Source organism: Ambystoma mexicanum, chromosome 9, assembly GCF_040938575.1.
Source record: "Ambystoma mexicanum isolate Mex_15411 chromosome 9, UKY_AmexF1_1, whole genome shotgun sequence".
NCBI lineage: Eukaryota > Metazoa > Chordata > Amphibia > Caudata > Ambystomatidae > Ambystoma > Ambystoma mexicanum.
Window position 1 is genome coordinate 35,042,888 of NC_090931.1, and position 15,232 is coordinate 35,058,119.

General features: G+C 46.7%; 1 protein-coding gene across 1 annotated transcript in view; it reads left to right on the plus strand.

The window, feature by feature from the left end:
• The window catches only part of NCAPD3 (non-SMC condensin II complex subunit D3), a 579,984-nt gene that overhangs the window by 374,031 nt on the left and 190,721 nt on the right, over nt 1-15,232 (plus strand). The window contains exons 18-19 of the mRNA XM_069614114.1: nt 5,438-5,535; nt 5,619-5,734. Coding sequence (XP_069470215.1) covers nt 5,438-5,535; nt 5,619-5,734 — 214 coding nt within the window. The remainder of the gene's footprint in view (nt 1-5,437; nt 5,536-5,618; nt 5,735-15,232) is intronic.

Here is a 15,232-nt window from a genome sequence, read left to right on the forward strand (position 1 = left end):
GCTTTCCTCCATCTTCAACCGGTGCACAAGTAATCGCCCTGCTTTTTCTCAGTTTTCAAAATAATTGATCTTGCTCCTGATCAATGCGTACTCTGCTCTATCCGAGATGATCTTATTTAACTCTCATTTCTTCTTTCTTAGTTCTGCACAAACTTCTTAGTCTTTGTTGTTAACATAGCGACGCTCGAAAAACTTTGCCTCCTCAGTGAGCCTCTTCAACTCTTTCTCCTTTTCTTTTCTGTACCCACTGGTCTTAAATATCAGATATCCTCCCATATGGCATTTCAGTGCTTCCCAGACAGAAAATAGAGACCTCATCTGTCTTATTTATGTCAATAAAACTAATTTTCCTTTACAATCTCTTCCAATGTCTGCTCATTATGGAAGACAGAAATATTCATTCTCCACATGAAGGTCTTAATGTATAATTTAGTGAGATGCGCATCGACACCGGTACATGGTCTGTAATCCCAATGAGACCAATGTCTGACTCATAACAGCTTGGGGTCATAAACCCAGAGGTAAGAAAGAAATCAATTCTTGAATATACATCATGGCTTGCGGAGTGAGAACTATAATCCCTTTCTGTTGGACGTTGAAGGCGCCATATCTCAGATGGGTGGAACTCGTCGCTCAGATTGCTCAATGCCTGCCGACTCCTCCTTGGTGTCCTGCAACTTCCACCTGTCTTGAATGTGTTGTGCCAGTTCATGAAAGAAAAGGGGGTCAGCATTATTAGGGGCATACAGACAGCATAAAAGAGATGATGTCCAGGATTTTAGCATTCACTGATACAATTCTACCTTCTGCATAAGATGTGTTAGAGAGGACCTGTAGAGGCAAGCTCTTACTAAACCATATAGAAACCCCTCTCTTATTTGCTGTGTAAGTTGAGAAGTATGTTTGGCCCACCCAACCTCGCCGAAGTTTAATAGCTTCTGCATCTTCAAGATGGGTTTCCTGAATCATGGCTATCACAAGACATTTATTTCAAACTGACAATACCTTTGTACGTTTAACAGGTTTGTTCAGACCATTTACATTCACAAGAAAATATTCAAGTGGTCCATTTTTGTTGTTTTCAAAGAAGGCATGTTTTGGAGTTCAGCCAAATAGACAAAAAAAAAAGAAAAATGATTACAAAACCCAGACCCAACTTGGGTATGGGAGAACAGGTAAAACTTGCCAATGAACACAAGTGGATGAATCACCAGGAGGCACGGCAACAGTGTAAGAAGCCGTAAAAAACGATGGGATGTAAAAAAAAAAAAAAAAAAACTGACATATTAACCCACCACTCAATGGTTTTCCCAATACTAACGCCATTCTAGAAATTTCTATTAGAATTTTTTTTACATCAGGTAATTGCATTTTCCAAACTAAGTCAATTCAAAGTACGTTCTGCATGTCATTCCACATATTTGCAATTCCTTAACTAAACAATCGTCCCATTTGTCATATCATCATGTATATGCATTTTTAAGTAGATTACCTCGGGACACAACCCCTGGTTATAATCCCATACGCTCCAGAGGGCGACAACAGTATAACGTAAAACGTCCTCTTTGAACATACACTTTACCCGTAGCACCCAGAAGGCATATCCTTATGGCCCATGTTGTTTATTTTCGTACATTTAAGTTCTCATGTAGTACCCAACATATTGCTTAGTTTCCTATCACAATGTTCCAAAAGTCTTCCCTTCACACAAAGGCACCCAACAGCCCGGAAACATCTGTTCCCATACAAACTACTTCGCAAGACATCAATCCGCCTGATCCCACAACATCAAACCTGTTGAAGAGACTGAGCCCAATTCCTTCAACTGTCGACGCCATTTTTTCTGAGACTATTGTGCACCAAAAATAAACAGCATTATGAATCAGCATAGGTGCTGCTTATACCATGGCTATGCCAAAGGCATTCCGCTGCACTAGCTAAATGTAGGAGTGAAGCGATGTGCCATGCGTTAAATGTATTTTAAGCATCCCCTATGATGTTTATATTTGCTTTAATGTGTTCATCAACTACTGCTAAACCAATAGCTCACTAAATTATTCTATAGATCCTGCACAATGTTAATGGCACACCATGCTTTTAAGGAAACACTGCACTTGTGCAAAGCATCACTCAGGGTGACTGTATAGACCCCCAAATCTCATTGTCAATGTGCAGCCTGCATAAATGAGAAAAATGGAGGGAGGAAGGGTGGTATGCACGTAATAGTGAGCAAAATGCAACCCGTTAAGTGATAGGGAGATTGTAATGCAATGCATTCATTACCCTGACAGCATTAGTAAATATTGTCTCAAAGCAAACACACCATGTAATACATAAACAATAGGAGCACATTTCCTGTTTTGAACTATAAACCCTGTAAGCCAGATAACGTGCTCAGAGATGCATATGATAAAATAAAGCCCACGCAGGGTTAAACGTGCATTACAAATTTTAAGGGGTACTCTACGCTCTGCCCGAGGCATTCTATGTTGGTTTCAAGGTGGGGCACTTTAAAATATAAACTATTTTAATGGCTTTCTACTCTCATTCACAGCCACAATTGACAATACCGCACAAAGCCAGAGCTCTAAACAGACCCTCTGGGATATTGTGGCAAGAAATGTACAATTTTGCGGCTCAAAAAGGGAAATTTTGTGGCACACTGCTGCATTTTTTGCAGCAATTTTTAATAGAGAAATTACGCATTGTGCACTATTTTCAGTCCAAAAAATAGATACATTTCAGTTTACCCGACTACTTTGAAATAAGTATGAATTCAGCATTGTGTGAAAGCTGGCATTTCCCACAATTACAGTAAAATAACCAAATAAGAGCCCCTAATGGGCACACCCCAGTAGGGAATGAGACTAGTACCAAGTGCAGGTGAGTTAAAAGACAAGTTTTTATATAAAGTAAAATGGGGCACGCAGAGGACTCTGCTTACTCAGAGAGCGCTCTGCCCAAACAGAAAATACATGTTATATTCCAAAAACACTTCATCTATGATGTGTGCTGTAGGGATACAATCGGTAGTATTCATTGGACAAAGGGGACTGGGCACTATGTAGCACATATGGATGGTGTTCCTTGATTGGTTGGTTCCAAGTTGTAACTTCGTGATCACGCGGGTCAGCTCGGCTCATCTGGGAGGTGTGTGTGGGGTCAGGCGATGTCTACTTTGTGGTAATTTAGACTATCTAACATTTGCCCTTTTGGCCACACATCTTGAGCATCATCTATAAATCTCGACATGTAATAAAAATCACTGAACTTTTAACCTGGCCAATAGAAAGTAGGAGTGCATGGGTTCAGGTGCCTTATCTAACACAATATTTCAATAACACATTCATCAAATATCCCCTTGGATCTATTGGGGGGGGAGTTTACCGTTTTGTTAGTACAAAAAGAATATATGGCCACATCGGATTAGTGCTAGGGGGGTGAGCTGGAGTGGCACACGGGCGAGGGGCATGCAACTGTTACATCAAAAGGCTGTGGGGTTTGGGGTCTTGCAGTCTATATTTCTTTAAAGTGTGTCTGTTGGTGCAGAGGCAGGTTTGTGGAGACAAATGTTTTTTTCCAGGACCAGGCTCCGGCCCGGTCACACACAGGACAGTGATGTAAAAAGGAGGATGAGAGATAGTGTTTAGATTGTTACTTCTTGCGCCCAGGCTTCCGTAAGAACAGGACAGCCGCGGAGACGGCAGAGGGGAGGAGGTGGAGGGCTGGCTTGCTGACTGTGCGCAGACAATGAAGGGGTGATATGCAGGCTGGCTTTCAGCGATTACATGTGGCCTAGTAGAAAATGGAGTCCGTGTTATTCAATGGGTAATTATGGGTTAATCAATTTAACAAAAGCAAGTAGGCGATTCACCATTTACAGGTAAGCGGCTGCCGTTGACCGTGGCGCTAAGGAGCAGTGAGGAACGGTGCACAGTCAGTGACGCTGAGTAGCGGTGCACAGTTGCGAGATGGTGCAATGGCACAGGGTTGAGTCTGGCGAGGTGCAAGTTGGTGTTTCAGGGGGAGGTATCCAGCTGCTCGGCAGCATTCAACATAGATTCAAGTTTCCTTTATGGCGGGAGTCTCAGAAGCACTAAGCTTCAGAGGAGATTCTGTATCTGACATTTATGCTTCGATTGGGAAGGATAGTGAAGGAGGGCACAAGGTGCGGTGCTCCACTTGGATGGAAGACAGTGGGCCTCAACTAGGTGAGTGTAGGCAGTGGCAGATTTGCTTGTTCAGTGGAGGGGCAGTCTGGTCAGCAGAATGCCTGATTCCCGCATGGTGGACCTTGCTTTTATGATCTCGGGCTGCAAGTGCCGTTGCAGGGGTCGGTTCCTGTTAACTCTAAATTTAGAACTGTGGGGTAATGGTTCAGGTGTTCCACTATTAGGGAAGTTGGGGGAACTATTAGGCCAGAGCCAGTAACGAGGAATGAAAGCCAAGGGAAAACAAGCCAGCGAATTGTATTAGTCATTGCCACAATAACTCAATCGGCATCTGTATAAATAGAGCACAGGCTCCCGACTGGGCGGGTGTTAGGACAAAGGTCCAGGGAGAGTGTTGTAGTGTTCTGACTAGAGGGGAAGAAACGGACTCGCCAACACCAGTGCAGCAGAACCCTGTAGGGCAAGAGCGGCTGAAACAGAGCTTGCCTCGGTAACCTCAAGAGCCAGTGGCCATGTCCTACGGCTCAGACGACCCAAATAAAAGCCAAGACAAAGATACAGCCAAGATGTAGACGTCGTTAAAAGGTTGGACTGGGACACTTTAAACCACTGTGACTGCTACTTGCACAAGACTGTTCTGCGCAGCTGCTCAGGAGTTTGAACTCTGACTAGCGATGGAATACAGACATTTGGACTTTTAGCCTAGACTCTGACATTGCACATACTTTAACCCCCCCCCTTCCTTTCTCTCAATGTTTGCTTATATTTTCCGCTGTTGAGTTTTACCTATAGACATTCATCCAAACCTGTCTTTGACATTGGGGAGACCGAACTCGAGCCTGGCTATGTGCTGGTCAAGAGGTGACCTTTGTCAGCCACAGAAATGTTCACCCCTGATTTTAGCTACAGAACTCCCAGGAGAGGCAGTTCGTCAGAGATTCCCAATTCCTTTGCCTGTGTACCCAACGGACCACTTCAAGAGGCCCATCCTTTGTTACTTTAATTGATACATTTAACCCCCTCACCCCCAGCCATCTTTTTGGAAACTAAGGACTATCAAACAACACCGGCCAATGATATTAGGATTATCAGCCTCTTTGCATGCACTCCTCTTTAGAAGCCTGTTTATCCCAGTTCCCCGACCCCCCCCCCCCCAAACTCCTCCTAGATGGCACAATGGCAAAGGCCCGTCCCTTTATCGTCGTGCATATATTCAGAGATACTCGTCTGACCTTTTTGAACTACCCTTTTTTCCCTTCTTGTAGGAATAGCAGTGCAAGTACCAGCACCACCGGGCATATTTTGGATGTTATCGGGCATATTGCTAAGCATCTTCCTGCAGCCAGCCGAGGAAGACTGATTGGTGAGTTGTCCTGTGTCTTCCGCTAGAATTATTCATGTTGAGTGCACAAAGTATTCTTTTTAAAACATTTGTTTTTGCTCTAGATGATATCAGTACCTGGCTTAAAGAATTTCTCTCTGTCCCTGAAGTGATAAGTCCTGCAATTGAGGCACTGCAGAAGCTTTGTCATGCTCATGCTAGTTCTCCTGAGGAGACACAGGTAGGACTTGAAGCTTGTGCTAGAAGGACGAGAGTACAAATGCAATGTAATGGACTAAAGCGCACATAGGTGGGGCCATACATGCATCTGCATGTAAACCTATTTTCGTCCTTGTGCTCTTACACAGACAACGCTGATGTGTAATACTCTTACACGGGAGGATTGTATATGCAAAATTGCCACATATCGTTGCCTAATAACACACAGCTCATCACCAAATTAGCCAATAGAAAACCAAGCAGCAAATGTATTTTTCCACACAGCTGTGCAGAAATTGATGAACTGGCAGAGTAATCCCTGTGCTGAAAATATGACAGAGCTTAGAAACCTTGGGGTGTTTATAGAGCGTTACGCAATGAGCCTTATACAGAAAAGTCATTCATGTGAATGTATTGTTACATTAACAATGAACTATCTAAAGGTACATCCTCTGACCTTGGATGGCATAAGACTGGCACAAAGACATGTTCTTAAATATTTCCTGTTTATTAAAGTAAAGAAATGCCTGTCGTAGGTCTGCTTCAGTGATGATGGGTTCCTATTCTATAAAAATAACAAACTGGTGCTCGTCGGGCGGTCTGGCAAAACATTTGTCCTCTGTGCCAAACCTATTTTGTCCTAATGTCTGACCCTACCACCAACAACAAAGAAACATAAAGTAGCATTAGAAGTATTCTACTCCTCGCTTGGGATGGCTGGGTTGCGACACCCACCCAATTGTATCCGTAGTTCTTTCCTTTGGTTCAGACGTCCACGTGCGGGTACAGTTCAAAACAATGTCTCTTTCTAGTGTTGGTCAAATACAGTTCAAACAGGGTCTTTGTCTTTCTTGTTCCTTTATGGAAGGAGGACTCTTACCCCTTCACCAATGTCCTGTTTTAACTCAAACAGTTCCAACTTTAACTGTGATACTTGTGCTTGTAGTTCAGTTACTTGTGTGGTACAATAAGATATAATGCTCTGTTCAACTGGTCTCTCTTGCACACCCCTCTACAGTGTCTCTGTATTCCTTAACTGACTTGTTCTCCTGGACCTTTTTATTTATTTTTCCTATTGTTCTTTGTTCTTTATTGTGATCATCCACCCGCTGTAGGTTGCTTGGTTTCCTTTGGACCTTCTGATTCCCTTAGGATTCTTAACCCCTCATGGGGGGTGGGCTTGACTTCACCCCTCCAGGGTGTTTCTGACTTTATTGCTCTGGTAGCCCAGCTTGGGTTTCCAGCCTTACTGGCTGTATGTGTATTTCAAGATCTCCCCTGCCACCCGACTACTTTTCGAGTCGGTGTGGGGGGTGTACTGGGTCTATTGACCCGGCGTGGGCTGTGTAGCCTCACTGGCTGTATGCGTGGCTCACTGTCCTCACCCCCTCCAGGAGTGCTTCGGAGAGCTACCAGCCTCTTCTTCGTGTTGGCCACGTACCTGGATTTAGGCAGCAGTCCTCGTAGGGGCAGGCCGTGGCTCCACTGACTGCGGAGCTGCATTTCCATGGTCTCTAGCTCTCACACAGTGGTCTCGCTATTTGGCGTCCGGATTCCGGAGCATGGGTACATTGTCATGCGGCAGCTTAGTGTCCTGCTTCAGGGGAACTATGATGCTTGGACTCTCCACTTTCCAGGCTTCGGCAGCATTCCGCAGACATCAGTACAGTGCAGGCTTCCGTTGTATGTCTGTTGGCACCAGCTGACGCTTCCCTGCAGATGTGGTCTTTGGTACTTTTAAGTTCCTCTCTGGGACAAAAGGAGAAGCGGGATTGATTCTGCGTCTCAGGAACAGAGAACAATTCAAGGGCCCTCTCCCATGGAGGTAGCCCCCCCCCCCCCCCCCCCCCCCAAGGAGGTGAGGCCACTACCTGATAGTCACCCTGGGACTGGCACTAAGCGAGTGCATCTCATGGGGAGGGAAAACCCTCCATGGGACCAGTGATGATGGCTTTGGGGGAACGCAGTCTTCACCTCCCCACCCCTTATTACTGTCCTTGCACCGCTTCGATCCCCTCTGGTCTCCCATACCTCTATGTATTTCAGTAGAGTAGAGGACTTTGTGAATCCTACTGGGACGAGGAAGAGTGAGGTTTTTACCCAGGTAGAATACAAAGCCTCACTGACATGAAGATCAGACATGGATGCAAAAGCCTGCTGCAGAACAAACATCTTACTAGAAATAACGTTAAAAACCAAGCAAGGAAGGACTACACATTTTGTCAAGCCAGTCTTGGAGGAGCGAGGAACCAGACACCAGTTCCTTGGCGAGGGACCCGAAGGAAAGAAGCAGAGACGCTGTTGAGGGGCGATTCTTTCCTTGAGGTCCATGCAACAGGGACCTGGCCGGTGGCGGGGAGAGGGAAAAACAGACCAGCAAAGCCAAAGCGACAAGGCGTGCAGCCGAGGAGGCGAGTGCGGGCCCAATGCTGAGGAGCTGCTGAAGACAGGACGCTGAACGCGGTCGCCGCACAGAAGCCCTGCTCTGCTCCCAGGGTAGACTGGAGCCCAGAACAACACTTCCCGGAGGAAAGGGTTGGGCTGGTTACTGGGATAGAGAGAGAGCTAAATAGATTAAAAGGGCACGCACTAACGTCCCTGAGGCGAAAAGGGGTCAAGGAAGAACTTTGAGTGAAATGAACTTTGCAAAGCATCCTATGTGGAACAGTACCTGCAGGAGAGTACACCCGGTTTGTTCAATTGGACAGTGAATGGGGCAGAGGTACAACAGACAGGGTACAAAGGCCTGGGACCCACATGAAGACTTGGAAGCCCCACTAGCAAAACATAGGGTCTGGGACCCAAGTGAAAGTGGACAAAGCCAGCAGGAGGGGTACACAGGGGTCAAAGACCCACACCAGCGCAAAGAAATACATAATCATTGGCTGGGGCCCAAAACAAGTCCGGGAGATCCCAAGAGAACATTGAGGGGTCTGGGAGTCACAGAGAGGAGAAACCAATGGTAGAACACGTTGGGGAGATCCCACAGCAGCCCAGAGGGATCTGGGTACCCAAGTAGAAGAGAGGAAAGGGGTAAGTAACCAGAACAAGGGGTCGTGTACCCTTTGCTGAAGAGAGAAACACTTTTTGGAACTCTAAGGTTTACAAACAAGTCTGGCAGGATAGTGAACCAAACTTGATGCCACGTTGGTGATCAGGGGAGATTTGGAAATTGTGTTTTGTGAACAGGAGGTCCACGGCCAAGCCTGGCAGGATCGTGTACCAGATCTGATGTTACATTTATGAGCTAAAGAAAGGACCGGGAAAGAGGCTCCCACCTGAGATTTGGGAACTTAGTTTTGTAATCAAAATTCCACAGTTAAGTCTGGCAGGCTAGTGAACTAGACTTGATCCCGAAATCTGTGATCTGGAAACAGAGCAGGGGAAGAGACTCACCCCCTGAAACTTGGAAAGGATGTTCTCCAGCATAGGATCTTTCATAGATTCAGATGCCTGAATATTCCCTGTCAGACTGAGAATCCTCAGTGATTTAAATAATTATTTAAAAATGTAATATAAATACATTATTTTCATAGAAACACAATGTAGATTGCCCATTATGGCTTATTAGCCATTCAATTGTGTAGTCCCTCCACCTCATTTTTGTCCTTTATGGCCCTAACCAATGAGGTGGCAGGGTTTAAGCTCCGCCCCCGGCAGCCATCTTCAGATTTTTCACTGCAGTCTAACAGGCTAGAGGGAATCCTCAGCTCTCTGAGCTTTTCGTTTTTCTTAACTGTTAGATGTACATATTTTTTCTCAAAAATAGCGCTATTGATCACCTGATCAAATCCTTCCTGCAGTGTTTCTGGGCTCAGAAAACACCTGTGCTCATCTGAAATTCGAGTGAATCCTCTCTGCACAGCATGTCAGAGGAACCTACTACCAAGAAACCTTCCCTTTTCAGGGATTGTCTAAAATGCAGAAAGAAACTTGTCTATATGAAAGACCCTCATGAGCAGTGCGTTTACTGTCTCCATGCCCATGACATTCACAAATGTGAGATTTGTAAGACCTTTTCTAACAAAACTCTCCAGGACAGACATAGAAGACGACTCCTACATTTGGAATCAAGAGGACACTCTTCTGATGAAGAATCAGCAAAGACAGCTCATGTACTGTCTATGAAACCTTCAGAGAGGCAAACCTCAAAGAGAAGGGCCTCATCTGTAGAAAGAAGTGCTTCTCGTTCACGTAGGAGTAAGAAAAAGATGGAATCATCTTCCCTGGGTCCTGGAGACCAAAAGAAAAAGCACCCTGACTAGTCAGTTTTCAAAAATTCCAGGGGGGAGGGAGGGGGGCTCAGAGATGCAGTAGTCCTTGAAAACACCGTCTACGAGCGGCACTGGCGATAGAGGCCCGTCGACGAGCAAGCCGTCGACGAAACTTAAGTCAAAATCGCCCACATCTAAACCGTTGACGACAAAAGAATCTCACCACTCGTCAACAAAGCTATCGTCGGCGGAGCATCACCCGTCCACGAAGTCAGTCGTCCACAAAATCTTCGTCCATGGCACCTTCGTCGATGAAGACATCCAAACCAATGTCGACGAGAACACAGTCGACAATTGACTACCCGTCGACGGAGAAGAATAAGTCCAAGGCACCGTCCACAGATGTTCCCAGCATGCCTTCCAAGGAAAGCAAATCATTCAAACCAATGGAGTCGGACCTACAGACCCCAGAAGCCCTCTGTCTACCAATAGGGCCCCAGCTGGCTCCTTTAAAAGAGATGGCAGAACTGCCTGACATCCTTCAGGAGGATTTTTCTGATTCCGAACTCCTTTCTGAGCAACCGATCCTCACTCCTAAGGAAAACAGTCCTATCCTACCTCGGAGGAACCTGCAGATCCATATGATCCAGAACTTTCAATTCAGAGGATCCTTGACAAATTCAGTAGGCGGCAAAGGCATCGTTCTTCTACACCGATGGAAAAGTCTCCTGCAAGGCAGGTATCGCTGCCTCCTCATTCTCCAGGAAACTCTCTTGACAGGAGCAGACCGCGTAAGATAGCACGCTCACCGGAACCTCCCTGCAGGTCCTGGAGCAGAACTCTGTGATTCACCGTCAAGAGTCTCTCCTAGATCACCACCTACAAGGGACCCCATGAGACCACCCACAAGGGACCCCACGATAGTTCCTTTCACCGCATCAGTCTCCGACTGGCAGGAAGATCCTTTCAGTGACTTTTCAGATCCTGGAGGAGGAGAAATTACCCAGGAACCGGACGCGCAGAGTGAGTGGGACGATTACATTGTGGAAAAGCCTAAGGAAGACTCCCCAGGAGACGCTTCACCGCCCGATCTGGTGTCGTTTCATGCCATAATTGGTAAGGCGGCGGATCTCTCTTAATCTGCAAGTTGCATCAGAAGAGAAAAAATCGCTGCTCTACGAGCATATAGACAAACATAGGACAGTCACTACGATTCCCCTTTTGGACACGATATGGGACACTGGAGTAAAAATGTTGTCCACACCGACACTTGTTTCATGACCGGAGAAAAAGTATAAGGCACCTGACACGGCACCATTATGTTTAAGGGTACATACTAAACCGGATTCCGTCATAACGGTTGCAGCCAGAAAAAGGCTGGCTAATCCATCATCGCCCCTTTCAGCTCCACCTGACAAAGAAGGGTGTAAATTGGAAGCCATGGGCAGGAAGGTATCATCGTCGGCATCTCACCAATCGGGCTGGAAACTCTCTTGCCATGACTGCACGTCTGGACCGCAAGCTGTGGATCCGTATGTACATCTGGACCGTGAGCTGTCTCTCTGTATGTCCAAGCTGACCAAGCACTTGCCTGCAGAGCTGCAAGAAGAGGCCAAAGCAGTCATTTCGGATGGCAAGGTTATCTCCGACCATATGATCGACACAGCCGTGGACATAGCGGAGTTGGGTTTCAGACAAATGGCCCATGGTACAGTCTTGAGGAGGCAAGCCTGGATGAAGGCTGCAAACTTTAGACCTAAGGTTCAAGCTCAGATATTGGACATGCCATTCGATGGGCAAGACCTCTTCGGAAAAAAGATAGACGACCATCTCAAGGGTATAAAGGCTGATACTGATACGGCGCGAGCCATCAGTTCCCTTAAGGACAAAGATTGCAGATCTTTTCGGTCCTTTCGAGGTACATCTGCAAAATATAGAGGTTTCAGTCGACCCTCCTACAATCAGGAAACGCAAAGTACTTTTCAAGACAGATACCATCAGTCGGCAAACAGATATACCCATAGGGGTAAACGTGGTTCGAACTACGCCAAGGCCCAGAGCAAGCAAAATTGATAGTCTCCTCCCCTCGCACAATGCACCCCTGTGGGAGAGTGAGTGAGCAATTTTTACCAACGTTGGCTAAAAGTAACATCAGACAAGTGGGTGCTACAGGTGGTTCGCAAAGGTCACACCATTGAATCTCTGGATCAACCTGTTTCTTGCCCCCGTTCCACGCACAGTACATCATTTAAAGCAGATCATGCTGGAGGTTCACAAGCTGCTCTTAAAAGCGGCCATAGAACCTGTACCGAACCACCAAATGGGAAGAGGCTTCTACTCCTGTTTTTTTCTGGTGGAGACCGATTCTTGTTTGAGAGCTCTCAACAAGTTCATCAAGCGCATCAAATTCAAGATGACATCCCTCAGAACGTTCTCCCCTGCTCAAACACGACTTCTTGGCCACCCTCGCCTCGGAGGACGCCTACTTCCACATTCCCATTCATCCTGCACACAGGCAATTCCTCAGATTCGCCATAGGGGAGTCACATTTTCAATTCCGTGGCCTCCCATTTGGTCAAGAATCAGCACCAAGAGTATTTACCAAGTGCCTGGCACCGGTGGCAGCCTACCTCAGAAGATCGACAACCGAAGTCTTCCCATAGTTAGACGATTGGCTCATAAGGGCAAGCTCTTTCAATCTTGCGAGTTTCGCAGTAGAGAGAACAATAAACCTTTTGAAAGAGTTAGGTTTCTCGATAAACGAGAAGTACTGCCCCGTTCCCAGCAAAACGGAGCTTTTTCTGGGAGCAGAACTCAACACCAATATACCCAGAGTAAGACCATCAGCAGACAGAATATCTGCACAAACTCATCTGGCGTCGTGGTTTCAAAGCAACGGGACAGCCAATCCAAGAGACCCTGGACCACTAATGGAAGCAGGCAGTCGGGTCATGGGAGGATACCGTACAACTAACAGCAGCCGTCCACAAGGCCCCCCTATGGTGGGGCATACCTCAAAACCTGCTGCAGGGAATGCCTTTCCAGACTCCAACTTCCACTCTTCTCTTCAGGACGGATGCTTCACTATCAGGCTGGGGAGCATAGTTGGCAGATCTACAAAAGAGGGGCACTTGGTCCCCTCAGGAATCTGTTGCACATCAATGTCCTGGAGCTCAGGGCGATACTGTGGGCGCTGAAGGCCTTTCTGCCGGTACTTGCAGGGCAGGCATTGACCGTCCAAACAGACAACACCACATTGATGCATTACACGAACAAGCAAGGAGGAACAAATCTGAGTTGTCTCAGGAGGATCAAAAGCTATGGACCTGTGCTCTACATCACAAAATCCACATCAAGGGAGTGGACAACGTTCTAGCAGACAAGCTAAGCAGGGACTATTCAGCATTCCACGAATGGGAGCTAGACAAAGCAGAAGCCCGACGGATGTTCCAGAAGTGGGGGCACCCTCAGATCGACCTTTTTGCCACCAAGGCCAACAAGAAAGGCCACAGGTTCGCCTCCAGGTATCCGGAGCACCTTTCGATGGGGGACGCCTTCTCAGTGGACTGGACATGCAAGTTCTTTATGCCAATGATCCTAATGGTGCCAGATTGGGCATCCGACCCTGCATCACCTGTCTCTATGGCCCCCGATTTGCCTCAAGGTTCATCAGTCTCTTAACGCAACAGGATCGGAAGGTGCTCCACCACGATCCAGCAATCCTGTCAATCCATGCGTGGTTCCTGAGCAGCGAAATTCATCTGAATCTTCCTGCAAAATGCTGGGACATAATCAAGGCCTCTAGGGCTCCTTCTACACAAGAAGCGTACATTAGGAAATTGACTCATTTTACCAGGTGGTGTGAAACCTCTTCAGTGGACCTGCTCGCCGTGTCCATCGGACAAATACTACCGTACCTGTTGCACCTGGCTAAGGCAGGGCTTTCACTTTCATCTGTCAAGGTGCATATGTCCGTCTTTTCGGCATACACAACTAACCCAGGTCAGCAATCTTTGCTCACTAAACCGGCTATCAAAACTATCTTAAAAGGACTGATGCGTACATTTCCGCCAACTCCTACACCGGGCCCCTCATGGAGCCTGAAAATGGTCCTGGTAGCTCTCATGGATCCACCATACGAACCTATTCACAGGTGTGACATAAAGTTCTTATCATGGAAAGCAGCTTTCTTAGTGGCCATTGCATCGGCCAGGAGGATTCGCGAATTGCAAGCCCTTTCTTCAGAACCTCCTTTCACCTTGTTTCTTAAGGACTGCGTCATCCTGAGGATGCACCCTAAATTCCTACCCAAGGTGCTGTCAGAAATTACGCTCACACAGCGCATAGTGCTCCCTACGTGCTTCATGAACCATACATCTGATGCAGAGAGATCATTACACTCGCTAGATGTGGCAAGGGTACTAAAATTCTACCTACAAAGGACTAAGGAATTCTGCTCCTCGACTAGACTTCATCGCATCTGCTGGCCGGACTAAAGGGCAGCACATTTCTAAGCACACTTTGGCGCGTTGGGTTTCCCAATGTATCGCCCACTGTCATCCGTCTAAATGCGGTCCACTCGCCAGACCTCCTTCAGCCCACTCCACCAGAGGGAGGGAGCTTCGGGTGCTTTCCACAGTGGAGTACCATTTGAAAGACATCTGCAGAGCCGCAAAGCTAGAGCACTCTGCACTACTGCCTGGCAGAAGATACCAGCAAAGAGTCAGCAGTGGGTCAAGCGGTTCCCTGCCATCTATTTTAATAAGGTAGGAGCAGCCTTCTCTTCCCGCCTTCCCGGGTATTGTAACCGGTTACTTGCTGTATAGTAAGGCGAGCAAAAGGATCTGCAAAATTTACAGAATGTCTGAGCATAGTCTAACTCCTTGGTATTCTATTCAAGCATCTGAATCTATGAAAGATCCAATGCTGGAGAAGTCTTAGTTACTTACCTGTAACTGTATTTCTCCAGCATTGGTATCTTTCAGTCACATGCGCCCGCCCCCCTCCCCTAAGAGGCTGCTCTCCTTCCAGCAACCATCAATTCATGTAGTCTTCTATGGCTCAAAATCTGAAGATGGCTGCCGGGGGCAGAGCTTACACCCTGCCATCTCATTGGTTAGGGCCATAAAGGACCAAAATGAGGTGGAGGGACTACACAATTGAATGGCCCATAGGTCATAATGGGCAATCTACATTGTGTTTCTATGAAAATGATGTATTTCTATAAAAAACATTAATAATTTAAATCAGAGGATTCCCAGTCTGACCAGGAATATTCAAGCATCTGAATCTATGAAAGATACCAA